The sequence below is a fragment of the Abramis brama genome, assembly GCF_963993115.1.
Source record: "Abramis brama genome assembly, chromosome: 18".
Taxonomy (NCBI): domain Eukaryota; kingdom Metazoa; phylum Chordata; class Actinopteri; order Cypriniformes; family Leuciscidae; genus Abramis; species Abramis brama.
In genome coordinates, this window is record NC_139980.1 from 1,165,400 (window position 1) to 1,189,468 (window position 24,069).

At 44.8% G+C, this 24,069-nt stretch overlaps 1 protein-coding gene across 17 annotated transcripts in view; it reads left to right on the forward strand.

The window, feature by feature from the left end:
- epb41l2 (erythrocyte membrane protein band 4.1 like 2) overlaps positions 1-21,607 on the forward strand; it is a 90,718-nt gene extending 69,111 nt beyond the window's left edge. The window contains exons 14-25 of one of the 17 annotated variants that reach the window (XM_084091626.1): positions 2,001-2,075; positions 2,197-2,232; positions 2,934-2,993; positions 4,630-4,788; positions 7,011-7,103; positions 8,283-8,336; positions 9,289-9,831; positions 10,673-10,801; positions 11,167-11,265; positions 15,283-15,363; positions 16,399-16,510; positions 20,610-21,607. In XM_084091626.1, coding sequence (XP_083947752.1) covers positions 2,001-2,075; positions 2,197-2,232; positions 2,934-2,993; positions 4,630-4,788; positions 7,011-7,103; positions 8,283-8,336; positions 9,289-9,831; positions 10,673-10,801; positions 11,167-11,265; positions 15,283-15,363; positions 16,399-16,503 — 1,434 coding nt within the window. In that variant the 3' untranslated portion in view covers positions 16,504-16,510; positions 20,610-21,607. The remainder of the gene's footprint in view (positions 1-2,000; positions 2,076-2,196; positions 2,233-2,933; positions 2,994-4,629; positions 4,789-7,010; positions 7,104-8,282; positions 8,337-9,288; positions 9,832-10,672; positions 10,802-11,166; positions 11,266-15,282; positions 15,364-16,398; positions 16,511-20,609) is intronic. The other 16 variants (XM_084091638.1, XM_084091633.1, XM_084091635.1 and 13 more) reach the window with 16 other exon arrangements.
- Positions 21,608-24,069: the final 2,462 nt, after the last annotated feature.

Genomic DNA, 24,069 nt, shown 5'->3' on the forward strand with positions numbered 1-24,069 from the left:
CTTTATACAATACAGATTCATTCAAACTAGCTTCACATTAATTAACAGAAACAATATCATTATGCATTACTTTATTACATTAAGTATTAATGTTTTAAAATTCATCAATGTTATTTATATTATTATATTCAGATCAAGTCAGTTCAATGTTGATTCAGTTTAATACCAGTGCAAAGTGCATTAAAATATGAAACAAGTTCATAATTGTAAAGCAGCTCTACAGAAGTCAGTTCAGTGTTGATTCAATTCGGTTAAAAAACAGTGCAAATGTTGCAAAGTTGGTGTCATTATCCAGCTCAGTCCAGCTCACATTTTGTTATCTGATGGTGGCAGTGCAGTTAAATCAATAATATTCTGAATTTTAACTGTTAAACTAAAACAATACACTATAAATAGCCAATAACTTTCACACGTTAGCCCGGATCGCTTTTAAACCAATAGGCCGTACCGAATAGTGAAATGAAGCGAACTCCTCAGCCTGGTGTGAAACGCCCTCCTCTCCTCCCCTGAGCTTCTGCCCCAACACTGCCAGCTTTAGCTGTGATGTTGTCTAATGCTTGCCCACCCTCACACACACACACACACACACCCCCAAGTCTCTCCTAATGTGTCGTCCCTCACACCCAGTCACTGCTGACCTGACCTCGACTCGGCTCACTGACTAATGTTGTGTTTCTCTCTCCCTTTCTCTTTCCCTGCGCATTCCACCATGTGTTCTTGCTCTCTTTTCTCACCACGCACATTCCCGTTTCATGTCCGTGCACCCATGCAGTCTCTCTTCATGTTCCCATTCTCCCCGTCCTCCTCCACCCTCTCCTCACTCCCACCCACACTCGACACCATCTCCGAGCTGGACGTCCTGTCCGACATCTCCGAGGACGAGCCCGACCTTCACCTCGAGCCCGACCCTGACCCTTTGACCTGGGTGCCCGAAGGCTCCTCTTTAGACGGAGACGCTTCATCCAAAGCCCTGTCATCCTCGCCCGTGGAGTGTGTGTCGGGGTCCGAGGACCCCCCGCCCCGGCTGGGTTTGTCCCTGCTCCGGCTCTGTGAGGGTCTTCCCGAGGACCTGGCCCTCTCGTCCCCTGCCCTCCTGCCCTCCTTCCTCCTCATCTTTGCCGTCTTCCTCTCCGCCTGCCAGTCGCTGGTGCTGTCTCTGCTGCTGGCGCTGCCTCTGGCCATGTCCCTCTGCTACCTGGAGCCCAAAGCGCTGGCTCACTTCAGGCCGGCGGAGGCCATGGCCGAGACCACCTCGTCAGAGGAGATGCAGTGTGACCCCGCCGCCTAAACCGACCCCTAACCTCCCCCGTTCCTTTCTCATGTCTGCCCTCCTCCTGAAATGCTACCGTGTGCATTTTGTTGCTGTTTCCCCCCGTCCTGTAGCTCTGCTCTCTGTCCCGCTGTACTGGAGTCCATATAAACCAGACCCAAACGGACTCGAATGTGGTTCCCAACCTAAAGAATCAAATCCTGACGACTTATGACCTCCCAGAATTCCCTAAAGCCATTGATTTTACTACCAAAACTTGACAAATCGGCACTTGAGGCACATCATAAAACGCTACCGTGTGCATTGTTGCCGCCGCCTCCTCCTCCTTCCCCTTCTCTCTGTCCCGCTCCACCTTCCAGTGCCAGATTTTTAGTGTAAAATGCGGAATATGTTCCTGCTCGCAGCTTGTAGCCACATTCCAGTGGGAACCTATTTATAGTCCTGTCTCAAAACTCCCCTCGTTTATTAGACCTGAAACCAAATCACTCGACCAGCTCGAATCTTATACTTAACTTCAGATTTATGCGCTTTTGGATCAACTTCTTAGCTGAGAATTCATCATAGTCCTTCAGGTGTTTTATAAGGTTAATAAAAAGTCGGAAAAGCAGAATAGGCACTACATCGCTTCTAATGACGTCACACCCCCTGTGTGCGCTTTGATTGGGGATTCAGGCCTTCCCATCATCCATTTCACCTTTCCGACAATTTTGTCCATTATTCCACCAATTAGAGTCCACAGGTGGAGGTCGTGGAGAAGCCAGACACGGACGTGGCCACATCCGTCACCTATGAATCGGCCATTGAGGTCTGCTAACCTTCCCAGCATGCATCTGTAATCATATTCATATAATTAGCGCACAATCCAAAGGTATTGTAGGACATGTTTTGAACTAATCTTCATCTTTTATCTCTGATGGCATACACAGACGGATAAAGGTGGCGCTGGCACTCCTGAGAGAAAGGTCTTTCACTTTTGAGATGCAGATTGTTGTAATTCAATGTATTTTTTTTTATGTCCAAATGAAAGTGATGGGGTTCTTGCATCATGGTTGTTTGATGTGAAGTCTTTGCTTTCTTTGCTGTGCTGATGGTTGGTGGTTTTCATTTGCTTTTGTGCTTTTTCTGTAATGTGACATTTGTGTTTATTTCGATTGCAAATGAGGCACAAATCACGTGAGATCTCTTGAGCGATCAAAAGGCCATAGATTTGCTGATTGATTGGCTAAGCAGTGCTTGTTTGATGACTTGTAATCATAATCAAATGCTGATTTTCCTGTTGGTTGGTTACTTCAAATAACCCTGATACAAATCATCATGCAGGAAATCTGAAGTGTCGTACATGAACCAAACTGGATCAAGAAAGTCTGAGAGCACATTGAGAATCTGAGACTCAAGATCCAGTTTAAACCTAGATGCTGTTTTCAATTCAACATTTCACTCAAATTGATATGCTGATAATATAATTTGGAATGAAAATGGTATTCAGTGATAAAAAGGAGTATTGTCACGTGTGCTCTCAGCCTTTTGGAGCCTTCCGTACATGTACTGTAATCATTTTCCATTACAGAACATTTTCTGATGTTCATCCAGATTTAAGACTCCAGTTCATTACCATCTGTCTTTTTCCGTTTTGTTGAAATGTGTTCTCATTTTTAATCCACAGAGCAAGTTGAGAGTGCAGGGGGAAAATATATATGTCAGACATAGCAATTTAATGTTGGAGGTTCGTATGTGATCAAAACATTTTTTTTTTAAAAAAAGAAAACAAAAGAAAGAGCAAAAGCATAATGGATGGTGGACCTGTGTCCCCTCTCTGGCTACTGTCCTGGGCTGCCTCTCACTCTTCCTCTCTCAGGCTTTGTGTGCATGCATTAGTGTGTGTGTGTGTGTGTGTGTGTGTGTGTGTGTGTACACCCATGCATAGGCTGCATGTTACACCGGGTGCATGTCTGTGGGTGAACTGAATGTACGGGATGCGTGGTGATTGTAACATTTGTGTAAATGTCTTCTGGGAATGGTTTTCATAACAACACTAATAGTATTTCCCTAACCAGACAGGTTGCTTTCTGCTTTGGTTGTGGTGATTGTTTACATTTGACTTTATAACTAAATGAAGTTACTCATCCTGGGGTGACCCTGTCAGTGCTAAAGACACCCGACCCATGATCACTTGCCAAATCACTCAACACAGGCTGATTTGGTTACAAGGAAATTTGTGGCCTAAAAGTTTAAAGCTGAAATCATTGTGTAGTAGTAGATAAATTATTTTGAAAAATGGCTAAAGTTTGGGCACATTACCCATTTTTAATGCGAACCGTGCCCCGTTTCAGTCTAAATTGACTCATAATCATCATCATTTTCTCTACAAATGAAACTGGAATAAGAGTGTTTTCTCATTATGGCGCACTTTAATTGAAGTGGCTTTCTCCAGGTGTGCTCGCCTGCTCACAGTGGACATCTGGTTGTGTGTCTTTGGCATTGAGGCAGTGAATCACTGCACCGCTCCAGTCCTCAGTATTTGAACAAGTCCTGCCTCACTGCTCCCCACAGTCGCTGACCTCTGACCTCTCACCTGACCCTCATTATATGACCATTTAATCCATCAAATGTGGTCCTTCAAATGTGGAAGACTGATTGATATTATTCAGGACTTCTGCTGCTACTAGACAGCGTATTCATTTGGATGTGAATGGAGATGAGTTGGTGTGGTATAGATGTACAGTCAGAGCAATGGGCTATTCAATGTCCAACATGTGAGGCCTGGTTAAGTCTTCACTGGCAATCTGTTTCAAACCACGAAATGATCTTCATTTTAGCCAGATTTCAATAGAAATTATGCCACAGCCATTCAAACTCAAGAATGAATGGGGGTGATGTAATTTTAAATGAAATCTGTCCAAGATGAAGTTCGTTTTGAGTTTGTTTCGGTGGTTTGAAATAGTTTGCCAAAAAAATAACGGGTGTGACATGATTTTGAATTAGCCAAGTTTCATTCACACCTGTTCCTTTTTTGATTTCACTTGAAGATCATCACAGCCTTCACAGTCTGTACTTCTGTCCCCCACAACCTCATTTTCCAAATTAAACATTCCATATCAATAACTTCCAATGTGATTGTCCTAGTGGTTAGTTATTAAAGATGTTCCAGATGTGCCATCATGAGTGCACTGAAGTCCACTTGCAGACTCCCGTTCTGGAGCCGCACCCGTCGGGTGTCTGGCCGGAGCTCAGGGCTCGACAGCAGTGAGGCTGGACTATTAACGGGGTTCAGGTCTCTCCATGACTAATGTGCTGGTTCTTGTTGGTTGTCCCTTTGTCCTCCCTCTGCCTGCCTCTCCCTGCTGTGGTGGGCCCTTCAGGACTTGGATAAGACCCAGGAGGATGTATTGAAGCATCAGGCTAGCATTAGCGAGCTAAAGCGCAGTTTTATGGAGGCTACGCCCGAGCCCAGGCCCAGTCAGTGGGACAAGCGGCTGACGGGCAGCCCTGCCACCACCCTGCGCTTGCAGGCTCAAGGGGTACGTGTGCTTCTGCTCGGGGTTCAGACGCCGGCATGCCCTCGCTGTCCTTCACCTCCTGCTCTCCTCCTCCGCTGGGTTGCTGTTGTACGGTGGGACAGTTGGGAACATATTCACAATAAGTGCTCATTTTTATCTCCGTAAATTAGTTGTGTAACCATTACATCACTTCATAGATGCATCGATTACAAATCCTACCAATGTGTTGATTTTGAAACATGGATTTTTGGTGAATCGTTTGTTTCGGCCTTTAAGAATTAAAAAAAACTGGAAGATATAATGCTTTCCTAGGTGTGATCAGCTCCGAGATATTTTATCAGCACATTGCACTTTGTTATATAACAAGTATCCTGCATTTACATGCATTTAAGGCGAGACACGGCAGGCAAAAACATTGATTTTCATGCAGTGGTCAGTTTAGAGATTTTGGGCTGGTTTACTCCTTCAATATGTGTTCTTTCAAGCTGCTATAAAGAAAGCGTTGAAAAAATACATTAAGATGTTTATTTTATTACATTTTGTTTACTTGCGGCAGTAAGTTTCTCCCGAATTTACTAAGAAGTCAGCATTCCAGCACGACATGCCGGGTCCGTCTGTTTACTGAAGTCTGTCATGACCGGGGTCGTAAAGCTCGGAGTCTCCTGCGCAACGCTATCCCAAATATGGGCATTTCCTTTCTATCAGTAACCAATCGTGAATGTCCAAAGGGGGATTTAAAGCTAACGACGAAACCTCATTTAGAGCTATTTAACTCTTTAAATGTGTTTTCTCAAAATGAGTTTTTTGTCATTCTCCAGTACAAACATCTCAGCCTGTGTACACCAAACTCTCCAGTTATACACTTAGCAGTATCCTGAAGATATTTTCAGAGGGATTTGTTAATAAATCATTCCTGGCCTGATTTATGTGACATTTTAATTTAAAAAAAATGTCGAAAATCGATTTTAAGTCTATGGCCAGTATATTTTGATTTCCTAGGTAATGAAAGCATATATCCTGAAATCCCTCTGAATTTTTCTTTCCATCTTGTGTGTAAACAAAATGAAAAAAGAATTTTGCACCTGGCTTTATCATATGTTCAGATCTATCTACCGAAAATATATGCAAAATCGTGCATATTTAATGAGATAATGCCAAATTTGCATAATTAAACATACAAATTTATAAAACTTGTAATACATTTTTTTTATATACTTGTGTAAGTAATCAACTGATGAAGTTTCATGGTGATATCTATTATTTTAAAATGTTACCCTATTCACCTGTAGTGTCTCGCCTTAATGTGCTCGCTTTCAAGTTTTCTGTTGTGACCTGAGACACACTAGAAGCGTTTACATAATCCTATGAATGCAAAATACAGAATCAGGTCGAATCAAATCATTCTGAATTTGCAAAAATCATTCCCGAATCGAGACGAAAGCCTAACCGGATCCGGCCTGTCCTGTAAAGCGTGTGTGTGTGAGCAGAGCTGGAGATGATTAGGGTCTCCTGATGTCGAGACGTCGTGCTGACACCTGTCACTCCTGACGTCACAGTGTGCTATTGTCTTCTGGAGTCTAAGTAGATTTCTAAAGCCTCCTCCTAATCCCAGCTGTCTCCCGCACACACTCCTCCTGTCCTCTACACTGGCCAATGGCAGGGCAGCTCTCGGTCTGATCGGCTCTTTGAGTTCTGTCGTTCGTGGCTCTCTCTGTCCTTTGGTTTCTTCATCACTGCTCATGTATATTGTGTTGTTCTCCTCACTGCGACGAGCTCTTGTGTTTTCCAGCAGAATGCTTCTCTCATTGTTTAGGTTTGCTGACCTCAGTTGCAGTTTTCAATCACGTTGTGTCTCTTTCAGCTCCTTCTGTTTATTTGTACGTTTTTAAATCATGCTTTTATCAATGCAAATGATGAGCTCCTGCCAAAGACTTTTTGACATGCGTGTTTTATGAGTGATTTTTGCATTTTATTTGCACCCGTTTGACATTCTTGATTCTCTAAATCTCTGGTTTCGAAGCGCTCCTCTCTGCATTTGCTCTCTGTGTTCATTTTTAAATGCTTTTACTGCCATTTCTGTAGTGTGTGTGTGTGTGTGTGCATGTTAGTAGCTCTTCTAGTCACACTCAAGTGCTTTTGTGTTTCTCTCTCTCTCTTGTTTCTTCTGTTTCTGTGTCTGTTCTTGTCCTCGCACCCTCTCGTTTCACTCCTGTCCCTTCGGTGTGTTTTCATGACGCCTGTAGAGTTTGGAAGAGGAGCTCACGTCTCTCTTTCTGAGCAAGGCGTGCTTCTCGGGGCTGACGGCCTCCTGCAGTTCCACTGCAGCTCCAGCAGAGGCCAGTAGAGTCTCAGATCCCGCTTCTCTCCGTCTGCTTCTGCTTCTGCTGTGTGTTCTCGGCCTTCTCTTTAAACAAACCCAGTTCATGCTCAGATCTGGCAGATCTATCCAGTCCTCGCGCCACAAATGACGTTTAGTGAAGTTTTGTTTACTCATCAACTCAAAAAACGGCATAAGCTAAAAGATTGATTTCTTGGGATTTAAAAATGTATTTTACTTTATCTATAGCAGATAGAAATTTCACAATTCGTGATACCAATTTCAATACCATATATATATATATATGCTGTCAAAATTAAAGCGTTAACGCATAAGATACATTTTTTGCACTTTAATGCATTAAAAGTATTTATCACAATTAATGGAGTATCCGTTTATTCCGTAATCCTTTGGCTAGCATTACATTTATATGATCATGCTTTTATTCATGCAAATATTTTTCATTATTTACACAGACACACACACACTTATGCACACAGAAAGTTGCTTCGGGCAATGCTTGCATGGATAAAAACACACAAAATTATGCCAAATGTCCGTTTTGTCGAGTACCTTTGCAAGCACAGTCTTAAATGAGTTAAATGACGTCTTAAGTGGCGTAAAGAGTTTTGATAAATGTGATGCGCGTCAGATCTGTGTCATGTGCGTCAGACATCAGCCTAATAAACCTGCAGCTGTCTGCCATTAATGTTAAAGGCACACTGCATTATCGAGCGTATAGCGCCGACTTCAGTTACAGTGACCCGGATGAGCCTGTGTTATCAGTTTTTATGGATGGTGCGATTGACCAATCAGAGTCCAGTATTCCACAGAGCCGTGTAATAAGATGAGAATCGCACACTGAGCTCGTGTACGGAGGTCATCTCACTGCCAGACTGCGCATCAACTTCCTCTCATTGGCCAGTCATTTTCACCTCTGCCGTCATGTGTGTGTGTGTGTGTGTGTGTGCATGGTCTTCTAACTGTCGTCCTCCACCTCCCCGAACCCGTTCCTGCTCAGACCCTGTAACACCTGCTGTCTCCGGCGGTCCCGTCACACGTGTGGGGTTGAGACTGTCGACCCGGAGACCGCTTGCGATCAGATCGCCGTGAGTGGCAGGTGTCAGCAGTTCCTCAGAGAGTGTGTGTGTGTGTGTGTGTGTGTGTTTGAGTGACTGTGTCCTATGGTTGCCTCCAGGTTCCTCAGAAAAGCCCTCCTCATCCCGAGACCGACAGCGGAGACGCCAGCAAGGTCCTCGCTCAGCCACCTAACATCACCTGAGCAAACACACACCTAACACTGCACACACACACACACACCTCATCCCTTTTCCGTTGCAGACATCATGACTCAGAGATCATCATCATCTGTCTGTCCAGCCATGCTTTCTTCATCTTCAGCTTACGACTGTCTCTCTTCTCCTTATGTTGCTCGTTTGATTATATATGTGTGTGTTGCAGTGTTTATGGACCTTAGTTGGAGCAGATGCCGTGTTTGATTCGCTGTGAGCGATAGACGATGTACAGTGTGTTCAGTGGGAGTCATAACTCTTGGTTTTCCAGAACAACTTTACAGCAAGACAGATTTAACTGAGACAATAAGTTAGGTGTGTTTCCAGAGAATAAATCCTGACGGTCGACCCTTTCACAGACTGAAGACATGAGTTATTAACTTCATAAATCTAGCAGTTTAATTCGAGAAATGAAAAAACACACTATACTTTGTGTTTTATTGCCTCTGCTTAATATGACAGTGAGCTAGTTACGGCCGCTGTGAGGAACACAGATCCTGAGGGACTGATGACATCTCTCTCTCGTCTGACCGACGTAATCAATCTCCAGTTTGTTCTTCTTCTGTTGTACAGTCGTAGATTCACTATAATGGAATCTTATATTTGGAAATTAGATTTGCTGTCGTCTCCCATTCAACACTATACAAGTTTAACTGTGACGTTAAAAACTGTTGATTTATCTCTTCTCTAGGAAAATCAGGATTAAGATTTTATTATTATTCATGGTTTTGCTGATTCTCAAGCACACGTGTTTCTCCCGCTGAACAGACTGTACATCTCTCTTCCTTGCACTGAAATGGCACTGACTTTGACTAAGTTTGTTTCCTTCAGTTTTTTTTTCTGTGGTCATCGTTTATGTTTTTTGCTTTTCTCTCCATCCCTCGTGTGTGTCTGTGTCGTTGTCTGGTGTAGAGCACAGAGGTCAAACCTGAAGTGAACGGCCAGCCAGAGGTCGTAGAGGTCGTGGAAGAGACCGTCGTCATCGAGGAGGTCATCAAAGCCAAGCCCAAAAGCCCCGCCCCCGAGACCCCGGTTACCGTGGAGACGGAGGTCAAGGAGGAGAGGAGTTTATCCTCGGACAGTGAGAGCGAAGAAGAGGCGGAGTATCACGCTCAGACACCCAGTGCGAGCATCTCCGTTCAGCAGATCGAGGAAGAGCCCGAGGAAGAACAGGAGGTGGGGCTTATACAACAAGCTCCGCCCTCTGTGGTAGAGTCGCAGCCAATCACAGAAGCAGAACCAGCTGACTCCGCCCCTAGTGCAGAGGAAGAGCAAGCAACCGCACAGCCTGAAGAAGAAGAGTGTACAGACAAGGACGACGCTCCCAATGGACACGCCCCTGCAGCCGAAGCCCCGCCCCCTCTCAGAGCCGTGGAGGAGGAGCCTCCCGTCGTCAATGGCAGTGTGTCGCGTGTGGAGGCGGAGCTCCTGCCGCAGGTTATCTGTTGCTCGGAGGTAATTGGCGTCGTGAGCTAGCGGAGACGCTTTCCCTGCTCTTCTCCTCATCTCCTCTTCCATTTCCCACTCCTCCCTCGTCCCGGAGGAAGATCCCGCTCGATCTGCGCATCCGTCTCTCTCTAGCACTCCTTTCAGGAAGAGAAGCAGTATAAATGATGTGGTTCTGTCCGCTTTAACGCCAGTCATTCCATCCTCTCGCCTTTAAGTTGATTTTATATTCCATCCTACTCTACTACACACACACACACACACACACACACACACACACACACACACACACTGGGAGCGTTGCATGCGGGGGCTTATATTTTCTGCTGCATGTTATGTATCGTCGCATGTTTCACACTTGATAGTTAGCTTGCGTTGATTCTTCACTCTGCTAGCAGAGATCTTCAGTAATGTTACTGACCTGATTTGCTCACACTGATTGGAGTAGAGTCCTGATATGTTGAGAGAACGTGCGTCTGCATGTGTGAGATCACTGACACCAAAGATCACTGACACCAAACCTGCACTCATGTACCGTCACACTGTTCGGCTTGTGGTATCTGGGTTTGGCTGCATGCGCTATACCAAAGACGTGTAGTGTGTAGTGGTGTGTGTTTAGACTGCATGAGCCTGATCTCTGCGTGGTGTCGGTGTGTAGTGACGTCAGAGTTTGTGTAGTGACGTCAGAGTGTGTGTAGTGACGTCAGAGTGTGTGTAGTGACGTCAGAGTGTGTGTAGTGACGTCAGAGTGTGTGTAGTGACGTCAGAGTGTGTGTAGTGACGTCAGAGTGTGTGTAGTGACGTCAGAGTGTGTGTGTTCCTCACGCTCACGGCCTCTGTCTCTCTGTAGCCTCCTGTGGTGAAGACTGAGATGGTCACGATCTCAGACACGTTCGCGGCTCAGAAGACGGAGATCTCCACGAAGGAGGTTCCCATCGTCCACACGGAGACCAAGACCATCACGTACGAGGCCGCGCAGGTGAGAGGGTCACGTGACTTCAGTACAGGGGCAGTGCCATGGTTTAGGAGACGTATTTGAAACAAACCAACACACTTTTATTGTCACATTGAAACTATGAAGTAGAGCTTTTGAAGGGATGAGGTGCTGATTGTTCTTTGCCAAAAATATATAGATATATATATATTTCCCCCTGAGGAATCTCTGATGCGGCTCGTCAGTGTCTTGTAGTTTAGCTCAGTACTTCAGAAGAGCAGCTTGACTGTCATTGAACTGCTTTGGAACTGTAACCATAATGTTGACGTAGCTTCGTCTTCGCCATTAATGCGAACTCATGCGTCTGTGTTGAGTTCTGAATGTGTGTGTGTTCTGTGTGTGATTGACAGCTGGATGGTAATGGAGACGGGGAGCCAGGTGTGCTCATGACCGCTCAAACCATCACCTCTGAGTCCCTCTGCACCACCACCACCACACACATCACCAAGGTAACACACACACACACACACACACACACACACATCACCAAGGTAACACACACACACACACACACACCACCTCTGAGTCACTCTGCACCACCACCACCACACACATCACCAAGGTAACACACACACACACACACATCACCTCTGAGTCCCTCTGCACCACCACCACCACACACATCACCAAGGTAACACACACACACACACACATCACCTCTGAGTCCCTCTGCACCACCACCACCACACACATCACCAAGGTAACACACACACACACACATCACCTCTGAGTCCCTCTGCACCACCACCACCACACACATCACCAAGGTAACACACACACACACACACACATCACCTCTGAGTCACTCTGCACCACCACCACGACACACATCACCAAGGTAACACACACACACACACACACACACACATCACCTCTGAGTCCCTCTGCACCACCACCACCACACACATCACCAAGGTAACACACACACACACACACATCACCTCTGAGTCCCTCTGCACCACCACCACCACACACATCGCCAAGGTAACACAAACACACACACACATCACCTCTAAGTCCCTTTGCACCACCACCACCACACACATCACCAAGGTAACACACACACACACACACACACACATCATCTCTGAGTCACTCTGCACCACCACCACCACACACATCACCAAGGTAACACACACACACACACATCACCTCTGAGTCACTCTGCACCACCACCACCACACACATCACCAAGGTAACACACACACACACACACACACATCACCTCTGAGTCACTCTGCACCACCACCACCACACACATCACCAAGGTAACACACACACACGCACACACACATCACCTCTGAGTCACTCTGCACCACCACCACCACACACATCACCAAGGTAACACACACACACGCACACACACATCACCTCTGAGTCACTCTGCACCACCACCACACACATCACCAAGGTAACACACACACACACACACATCACCTCTGAGTCCCTCTGCACCACCACCACCACACACATCACCAAGGTAACACACACACACACACACACATCACCTCTGAGTCCCTCTGCACCACCACCACCACACACATCACCAAGGTAACACACACACACACACACATCACCTCTGAGTCCCTCTGCACCACCACCACCACACACATCACCAAGGTAACACACACACACACACACACATCACCTCTGAGTCACTCTGCACCACCACCACGACACACATCACCAAGGTAACACACACACACACACACACACACACATCACCTCTGAGTCCCTCTGCACCACCACCACCACACACATCACCAAGGTAACACACACACACACACACATCACCTCTGAGTCCCTCTGCACCACCACCACCACACACATCGCCAAGGTAACACAAACACACACACACATCACCTCTAAGTCCCTTTGCACCACCACCACCACACACATCACCAAGGTAACACACACACACACACACACACACATCATCTCTGAGTCACTCTGCACCACCACCACCACACACATCACCAAGGTAACACACACACACACACACACACATCACCTCTGAGTCCCTTTGCACCACCACCACCACACACATCACCAAGGTAACACACACACACACATCACCTCTGAGTCACTCTGCACCACCACCACCACACACATCACCAAGGTAACACACACACACACACACACACACACACACACATCATCTCTGAGTCACTCTGCACCACCACCACCACACACATCACCAAGGTAACACACACACACACACACACACACACACACACACATCACCTCTGAGTCCCTCTGCACCACCACCACCACACACATCACCAAGGTAACACACACACACACACACACACACACACACATCACCTCTGAGTCACTCTGCACCACCACCACCACACACATCACCAAGGTAACACACACACACACACACACACACATCACCTCTGAGTCCCTTTGCACCACCACCACCACACACATCACCAAGGTAACACACACACACACATCACCTCTGAGTCCCTCTGCACCACCACCACCACACACATCACCAAGGTAACACACACACACACACACACACACATCACCTCTGAGTCCCTTTGCACCACCACCACCACACACATCACCTCTGAGTCATTCTGCACCACCACCACACACATCACCAAGGTAACACACACACACACACACACACACACACACACACACACATCACCTCTGAGTCACTCTGCACCACCACCACACACATCACCAAGGTAACACACACACACACACATCACCTCTGAGTCACTCTGCACCACCACCACCACACACATCACCAAGGTAACACACACACACACACACACACACACACACATCACCTCTGAGTCACTCTGCACCACCACCACCACACACATCACCAAGGTAACACACACACACACACACACACACACACACACACACACACACACACATCACCTCTGAGTCACTCTGCACCACCACCACACACATCACCAAGGTAACACACACACACACACATCACCTCTGAGTCACTCTGCACCACCACCACCACACACATCACCAAGGTAACACACACACACACACACACACACACACACATCACCTCTGAGTCACTCTGCACCACCACCACCACACACATCACCAAGGTAACACACACACACGCACACACACATCACCTCTGAGTCACTCTGCACCACCACCACACACATCACCAAGGTAACACACACACACACACACATCACCTCTGAGTCACTCTGCACCACCACCACCACACACATCACCAAGGTAACACACACACACACACACACACACACACACACACCTCTGAGTCCCTCTGCACCACCACCACCACACACATCACCAAGGTAACACACACACACACCTCTGAGTCACTCTGCACCACCACCACCACACACATCACCAAGGTAACACACACACACACCTCTGAGTCACTCTGCAGCACCACCACCACCACACACATCACCAAGGTAACACACACTTCCGTCAATGAAACAACACTCTAAAGCCTGTAAAGCATTGAAATAAATATCAGTAAATATTAGCCTAAAGGTAGGGAATGGGATTTGCAGATTTTGAAAATACACAACTCAACTTCTTTCCTCCAACGCTGGCCCTGACTCCACCCATTACTCTCTCTCTGTCTCTCGCGGTCACGCACGCGAGGGGGAGGGGGGAGGGGGGAGGGGGGAGGGGGGGATGGTACGACCGATTGATTGACAAACTTACTGTCCAATGACTCTAGGTGGTCTTGGAAATGATTGGCTGGAGTTTTTCGAGTCCTGTCTGTTCCACAGATGATTAAATTGCTTAATTTTCATTTCAGTGCTTCTAACTCAGTGGCTGTAAGTGGGTTAGGAATAGGATTTCAAGTGATTTAGAAAAAATGGACAAAAAAAGAGAATCACATACCCCACCTTTAAATAATATAATAGTTAAATATTTACAAACATTTGTTTAATATTTGCGCACACAGTGTGATATAGCCTCAGCCTCCGCTCTAGCTCTGAGGGGGAACTGGGATGTGGGACACGAGCAGGAAGACCAGCTCTCTTTATATCTGCATGTGTTCTGCTTGTATATATATAAACAGTATATTTTAAGTTTATAGCAAAATATGCATATATAAGTATTTTGAGAGTGTAAGGACATTGACTCAATTATGTCACTTGCAGTGCTTCATGGGAGTGGGCGGAGCTAAAGAGATCTTTTGGTGCATTTTGCTTGTTTTGACTCTGATTGGTGTAATTTTCAACGGCAACATTACGCTGAGAAGCAACAGCTGAAATACTGTTTTCTTGTAAAACGTACTAAAATAAAATTTTAATTGCAACTTTGACCAAAATCATTTTACAGTGTACTTTAATTCACATTCCTGATCCTCTAAAACTGCTTTATTATATTTATCTTAATCCAATGCTCCTCCATGATTTCCTGCTGAACGTTGTGTTTGACTCGGATGTGTCACATGACGTCTGTGTCTCTTTAATGATTGACAGACACTAAAGGGCGGGCTGTCAGAAACTCGCATTGAGAAGCGCATCGTCATCACGGGAGACTCTGACATCGATCACGATCAGGTGAGATACACACACACACACACACACACACACACACACAGTTACACAGAGACTCACACACACTCTCACTCACTCTCACACGCACACACACACACAGTTACACAGACTCACACACTCATACACACACACTCACTCACTCTCACACACACACACAGTTACACAGACTCACATACACACTCTCACACACACATACACACACTCACTCACTCTCACACACACACACACACACTGTTACACAGAGACTCACACTCTCACTCACACACACACACATACATACACACTCACTCACACACACATACACAAAACTCTCATCCGTATTTTTCACAAGAAAAAAGATTGACAGACCATTTAGGCCAAAGTAGTGGTGGACGATACGACCAAAATCCTATTTCATTTTATTTATCACTTTATTTATTTTTGTTATTAAAAATTAAGATCAAAGAAGTAATTTACAAATAATAGGACAAATACAATATAAGATACAAAACAAATAAACAGTGCTTTTTTAATGTATTCAGCTATAGTAGGTCTATTTATCAGCAGCACTTAAAACATGTAATAATCAAATGTAAAAATAAAACCTGGCGTAGTACGTCTTCACTGACTGACCTGAGTCTAGATCAATCTCTCGTGGTTTCCTCCGTTTGATGAGCATTAATGACTGAGCTGATCATACGATACTGTCATGATCTGGAGCAGTGTTCGTACAGTCTGACCTGAAGCTCGCGGTGTCCAGTGTGACGAGCCACAGGTGTAGAGGAGCTGCTCATTATAACCCTGAGCCGTTCCTGTGACGCACACACACTGCCCTGAGACACCGTTACCATAGCGATGAGACATTCGCCATCCTCACACACTGAGACATGGTTCTCGCGGGTCCAGCGTTGCAGATGCATGTTCCCCCGTCGTCTGTGTGTCATTCAGTTGAGTTTTCATTCTTGTGTTGAGTTGAGTTGTTCATTTTTTCAGTTGAATCTTTTGTTTGGTTTGTGTGTGTGTGTGTGTGTGTGTGTCTGGGTCACTGTGTGGGGTCAGGCGTTGGCCCAGGCTATAAAGGAGGCCAAAGAGCAGCACCCTGACATGTCGGTCACTCGCGTGGTGGTCCACAAAGAGACGGAGCTGGCCGAGGACGAGGACTGAAGGACAGGTAAGCTCATGGCAACTCGCCATGGCAACAGCAGCGCTCTTGACGACTGGCTCCTCCTCCTCCTCCTCCTGCACCCAGAGCCTCTCGTTCTCCCCTTTTCTTTGTGTCTTTTCCTTGTGTTTGTCTCTTTATTTCCTCTGTCCTGGATCTGCCAGTGGAGAGTCTCACTCAGGGCTTCATTTCTGAACAAACTGGATCTGAATTCATTTTACCGTAAGATTACGTTATTGTAGAGGTTCCTCATGAGACTCGTATACCAGTAAAAAACTCAAACTTCGATACCACAGCTAAACTACGAGCCTAATATAAATTTAAAACATAAGTAAACAATCAGTAATAAAATAAGAACAAATAATGAAATTACAAGCGATAGCACAAATAAATACAATAAGACAAAAATGCAAATGAAACAATCAGGGTTTTCTGGAAGGTCTAACAGGTGCTGACATTTTTAATTAAGTAATCAAATGTAAAATAACACTGCATAATGTTCACTGTATAAATTAAACGGATTAATCCTAATCAAAGTTAGAAAACTTATTCAGTCGAGCAGCGAGTCGTTTTTTTCTTTGTCTTTTGTTAAACATTAAAAACACACAGATGCAGGAATATTAGGCTTCTGTCACTTTAAGAGCTAATGCACTGATACTGTGTGCACTTATTCTTCCCCAGCTGTTCACTTTAACTTCAGACAAAACAGACTGTGTACACAGCACAGCTGATTGGTTGTTGTTGCATCAGCGCCAATGATCTGCGGCTCAACATTCAAATTTTCCGCCAAGACCAAATACTTTAACATTGCCATATCCATTACCATGCTAATCTCCCGAGAGCTGTCGTGACACAACTGATATTTTGCGCCAATTTCCCAGGAAATGACGATTTTGTTCATGGAAATGCTGCTTTATTCGCAACCGTTTTATGCCATATTCCATTTTTTCTATTCGCATCTCTGACCGGAAACAGTTTTTAAGCCCTTTAGATTAGTTGTGTTTTGGTGGCGCTGTCGTCTCTGAGGGGAAGCGCTGTCACGTCTCCAGCTGACCTCTGCCCTTCTGTGAGCGGAGCTGAGAGATGAAAGCGTTTCCTGATGCGCTTCCCTCCGCATGTCAACAGTGGCCGACTGGGATTAGGAACATCACAGCTCTGCCACTGATTTCCTTCACGAGAAAGTAAAGCTGAGCTTTCAGTGTTTCGTCAGCTTGATCACTCAACAGCATGTCACGTCGAGCGAGTGTGTGTAGCTTCATCTGCAGTGGAAGATTAGCATGTGTTAGTATTCGCCGAAACGCTCAGAACAACTAAACGCTCCCGCCACTGTTAAAACAACAGCTGAATTGAGTGCCTTATCCTCAGTTTTTAAAGAAGCTGTTCTCGTGCACTAGTTGAAGGAGACAGAGGGGGTACGACCTCACATTTACACACTGCCTCCGAAACTTCCGTCATTCGCATCGGGTTCAGTTTTCCGCGTTTTTCGCATCCATACCAAGCATTTTGATGTGTTTTGACAGTTCAGAGCCACCGTACAAGCGGACGCCAAAATCCAGACCTGTTCAGGATCAACTGGTTCTCGGATATTGGTGGTCTTCTTTTTAATGTGTGGCTCCAGTATCAGTAGCAGAGCATCAAACTGAGCCTCTGACATCCTGAAGTAAACTATGAATCCCTCGGGATAATCCCGCACGAACTCTCCTTCCTCTCTACGCAATCTCAGGATCGGATGACGGACCCGATATTTCCTCTTTCTTTTTAGAATTTATAAGAAGAGAAAGGAAAACAAAATCATCCTCGCTGCTTGAAGACTCCATTTTGTATTGTTTTGTGAATTTTATCGCAACAGAGTCATTAACGTGCATCGGTGTGCAAGGTTTCTGTGCGTGACGAATACGAAAAAAACGCATACGAAAATTTCGAACTCCGTGTGCAAAGACCTTTAGATGTGTCATCACCTCAGGCTACGTCTACACTAATCCGGATAAATTTGAAAATGGAGTTTTCGTCTAAAAACGCTCCGCGTCCACACTTTTCAATCGTTTTCCAAAAGTTGCGCATCCACACTGAAACGTCTGAAAACGCTTGCATCCCCGTACTGCGCATGAGTGAATCCTGAGACGCTTCGACCTGCGTCATTTCCGCTAGGTGTTTATTTACGTCGAGGAAAGTGAGTTTTTTAAATGTGCCGACAGTGAGGTTAATCTTTAACAAGGCTGTCAAAACAACTGCTGTACAGTGTCCTTCACCATCTTGGCTGAATTGGTCATATGACTGCATCACATGACTAAAAGTGCGTCATCGTCTTCGAAAGCCTCCGTTTTCACAATCCACACTACGACGCGAAGACGGCATTTTCAAATATATCCGCTTTGGAGAGTGTTTTCCAAAAGCTACGCTTTCGTTGACTTGAAACGCCGTCTCAGTGTGGACGGAAGGCCAAAACGGGGAGAAAAATTACGTTTTCAAACTAAAACATATTAAGGTCCTTTCACACTGGACGCGATTTTGACGCACGAATAATTCGCACAATGGTTTTATTTTTTGATCAGCTGTTTGTGTAATGAGCGCTTCCACACCGAACGCGAATGTTCTGCGGCGAAAACACAACTTTTATTTTTTTCCGCTTCGATGTCGACTTTTTTTTACTTTTGCGGCGACAGAAAAGGCTTCAGCCAATCACAAACTACAAGGACAACGATTTGAAAGACAATGTGTGGCGTAGCATTGCCAACCAAATAAACTTAAATAAACAAATAAAACTGATGATCACATCAAAGGCTGCGGTTTAGTTGAATAACTGTATAGTCTGATGCGCTGCGTGTTTCAGGGTGAAGCGCACAGTGCGTTTCATTATTACAATTATCATATACTCTTTAAAAATATTTTTTTATTTTACATTGCAATAGTATTTACCACAGTAATGTACTTCTGTCTTCATTTATATAGTTAAAGTTGAAACATACCACTATTATTAATTATATCGACATCAGAGAACCGTGACCCTATGAACGTGTCATTTAAAATATTGGATAAATTAATATAACTTAAAATAAGTGCATAATTAGTGAAACACTACAACCAGTGAAGGAAATGATGTCAGGTCAAACGAGTCCAGAGTAATCCAGCACTAAAACACTCATCAGTGTGTGAAACCACGGAAGCCATTATGAAACGAATGGAAGTGTGTCAGGAGCTTCGGGGTAAGATGTGCCAGGGAAATGTTGACCATTATTCACGATTTGATTGGTTGCTTTGTGAAAAATTAAATATGTTCCATAAGTGAGATTAAAGTCAGGAATAGTGGCTTTTTAACGTTTTAATTGAAATGTAATCTGTGTTCCTCTGATTCGGCTGACGTGACGCAGTGTAACAGTGTCGTGAATATGACGCCGTTAGTTTGATCCATAGACTGTAAAAAAAGATGGACGACGCCCCTTCGCTCTCTTCCATTGATGAGAACTGAAGCCGCCAGAGTCCCGATATGGCGCTGACATATTGGAACTTGAGTCTGCGCAGTAGCGATCTCGGGACCAGTCCTACGCAGTCGTGAGCAGGAAGTAAAGCCGCGAAATCAACGCTCCGCCCTCACTCTCGCAGAATGCACTCAGGGAGAGAGGATTCTGCACACTCTTTTAAAAATTGATTGTACGTCAAGAGGCTTGTTAAAATAAAGTAAATACAATCTCCTCAGTCCTCCGAAGATCCTGAAAAAATGTCCGTTGGTGCTTCAGTGGCTACTTCGCTCAGAGAACCTGTCAATCACAGCTGTCAATCATGACGTTACACCACCGCATCACGTAACTAACTAAAAACCAACTTATTTTTGAAACAGACACTTGAACTTACATCAGCGTGATAAAAACGACAGCAAATGAAAGAAACCACCTTTGGAAAAAAGATATTTGAAGTGTAATTTAATTGTTTAGTTGGTCTCACGTCCCGTTGAATAACATGGGGAGGCGGGGCTTATGACCTATACTAGGACCAGTCACCGGGGGGCGATCGAGACGTTTTGGCTTCACTTTTCAGGGCTTGTGCGGCACGCTTGGTTTGATCTCACGAGCGTCCGGATATGTGTGTAATAACTGTGTTTGCTCTTCCCCAGAGCTGAAGTCCAGCACGTTCCTCCAGGGGTCAGAGGTCATCTGTGGAGGAGAGCAGCTCTGATCCTGTACAGAAACAGCTTCATCTTCTAGCATTCAGAACCACTTAGCTAACATCTGTAGCATTTTATTTTTTTAGTGTTTGTTTTATCTCTTTCCCTCAAAAGATTGTCTTGACCATCTCTGAAGGCTAGATTTCTGTTATTTTTATTGTTAATTAGAAATTCACATTCCTAGTCTGGATTTGGAGGAGAATCATGTCGTGGAGGAGTACAGTGTAATAATGATGATAATAATAATAATATGAGGAGCGTGAGCATATGAAGGTGATACTGAACCTTTAGGGGGTGGGGGGGTGATGGGGGCGGGGCTAAAGATTGATTGATTGGTTTTCATGATGTGTTTTATAAGGGACCAGCAGCACAGGACAGTGGCACTGTGTGATTTCTCACTGGTGGACGGCAGTGCCAATCTTTCCTCTATGCAGTCAAGCACACACACACACACACACACACACACATTCCACCGAGGGGAGGAGGAACGCCTTCTACCTCTCTGAGCAACGAGACGAAACCTTACAAACTCCAGAAAACTTCAAACCTAGGCAGCTCTTTGGAAAGTTTGGGATTTCAAGCCGTTTCCCGGCACCAATATTCAAAAATATATTTGTAGAAACCTCTTGTTTTTTTTTGTTTTTAAATCTGATGATTTTTTGGCAAAGTCGGCCTGTTTGCCCTTTTAAATCTTTTTAATCTCTTTCCGATACTTTTGATGAAATGATCAAACGCGACCAAACTGCCAGTGCTAATGTCGAGCGAGGCCTGTGCTCTCTCTCTCTCTCTCTCTCCTTCCTTCATGGACCCTGTGTATAGCAGTTCATCGTAGAATTGACTTTCTCGTTCTTTTTTTAAGCAGCTTTGAATGATCTATCATGTTTTTATGCCCCACCCAACCCATTGTGTAACACTCTTCAAAATAAAGTTTGTTTATTCTCTAATAATCCTGCTCTGTCCAGTTGATCTTCTGTGATTGGTTCATGTTTGATGATGTCAGTAGCTCTTTAGCATTAGCATTGCCATCTATCCACGTGTATCAGCATAATCTCTGAGATTTGTGTGAATGACTGACTCTAGTGAGTTCTAGAGAGCGCTCTACACAATCATTTCTTTACCTAGCGAAACAAGCAAACTGGGTTTCACTTCTCAGGATTGTCTCCATCTAATCTTTCCACTTTGTGTTTGCTGTACTGATGTTTACACTTGTTTTTAGTCTTTATCGGTCTTTGTTCTGGCTTTCCTACAGGTGTGGATTCACGATAATCAGTGTTCGATTGACCCTTTTCACATTGTGAAAACAGACTCATAGCAGCAATAGTCTAGAAGCACAAATATTTTTCCATTAAATTAACCGCTACCCCCGCACACCTGCCGGTGATGGATCGGTGCGGAGGAGAAAGGACCAACAAAATCATAAAGAAAATCCTGCACACTATCAATTCTTTGCAAAAGGATCAAAATTAAGTTATTGGCATATGGAAATGGCTGATGAAGGTTATGGGACCGAAACGTTGCTGCCAATGAGGTAATTTAGATTTTTTTTTCCAAGTAGCCTATAGGCCTTTATCGCATCACAATAGAACGCCGGAAGTAGCCGCGAAAAATTGCTGAAGCAGTGTACTGCGTCTTCCGGTTATCGCGTTCACCACGGCTGCCTGTTAATTATCACTGGTCTATATCGCGATTTTATTTAAGTTTACTGACCTACTTTTCATCTAAAGGTGTAACTAAGTAACCACCGGAAGTGCGAGTACACTGCTTGGCGATTTCGAACGTTCCGAAACCAGGATATGAGATAAAGGCCTATTGATAGTGTGCAGGGTTTTTTATTTTTTATTTTTCATTCTTATCCAGACCTGGAAATTACTTAAATCAATCCAAACTGCATAAGAGCCCTGTATTTAGTTTCCAAAGACACATTTTTCATCCTGGTGGACAATAGATAAATTATATACAGTGAGGAAAATAAGTATTTGAACACCCTGCTATTTTGCAAGTTCTCCCACTTGGAAATCATGGAGGGGTCTGAAATTGTCATCGTAGGTGCATGTCCACTGTGAGAGACATAATCTAAATAAAAAAAATCCAGAAATCACAATGTATGATTTTTTAACTATTTATTTGTATGATACAGCTGCAAATAAGTATTTGAACACCTGTCTATCAGCTAGAATTCTGACCCTCAAAGACCTGTTAGTCTGCCTTTAAAATGTCCACCTCCACTCCATTTATTATCCTAAATTAGATGCACCTGTTTGAGGTCGTTAGCTGCATAAAGACACCTGTCCACCCCATACAATCAGTAAGAATCCAACTACTAACATGGCCAAGACCAAAGAGCTGTCCAAAGACACTAGAGGCAAAATTGTACACCTCCACAAGGCTGGAAAGGGCTACGGGGAAATTGCCAAGCAGCTTGGTGAAAAAAGGTCCACTGTTGGAGCAATCATTAGAAAATGGAAGAAGCTAAACATGACTGTCAATCTCCCTCGGACTGGGGCTCCATGCAAGATCTCACCTCGTGGGGTCTCAATGATCCTAAGAAAGGTGAGAAATCAGCCCAGAACTACACGGGAGGAGCTGGTCAATGACCTGAAAAGAGCTGGGACCACCGTTTCCAAGGTTACTGTTGGTAATACACTAAGACGTCATGGTTTGAAATCATGCATGGCACGGAAGGTTCCCCTGCTTAAACCAGCACATGTCAAGGCCCATCTTAAGTTTGCCAATGACCATTTGGATGATCCAGAGGAGTCATGGGAGAAAGTCATGTGGTCAGATGAGACCAAAATAGAACTTTTTGGTCATAATTCCACTAAACGTGTTTGAAGGAAGAAGAATGATGAGTACCATCCCAAGAACACCATCCCTACTGTGAAGCATGGGGGTGGTAGCATCATGCTCTGGGGGTGTTTTTCTGCACATGGGACAGGGCGACTGCACTGTATTAAGGAGAGGATGACCGGGGCCATGTATTGCGAGATTTTGGGGAACAACCTCCTTCCCTCAGTTAGAGCATTGAAGATGGGTCGAGGCTGGGTCTTCCAACATGACAATGACCCGAAGCACACAGCCAGGATAACCAAGGAGTGGCTCTGTAAGAAGCATATCAAGGTTCTGGCGTGGCCTAGCCAGTCTCCAGACCTAAACCCAATAGAGAATCTTTGGAGGGAGCTCAAACTCCGTGTTTCTCAGCGACAGCCCAGAAACCTGACTGATCTAGAGAAGATCTGTGTGGAGGAGTGGGCCAAAATCCCTCCTGCAGTGTGTGCAAACCTGGTGAAAAACTACAGGAAACGTTTGACCTCTGTAATTGCAAACAAAGGCTACTGTACCAAATATTAACATTGATTTTCTCAGGTGTTCAAATACTTATTTGCAGCTGTATCATACAAATAAATAGTTA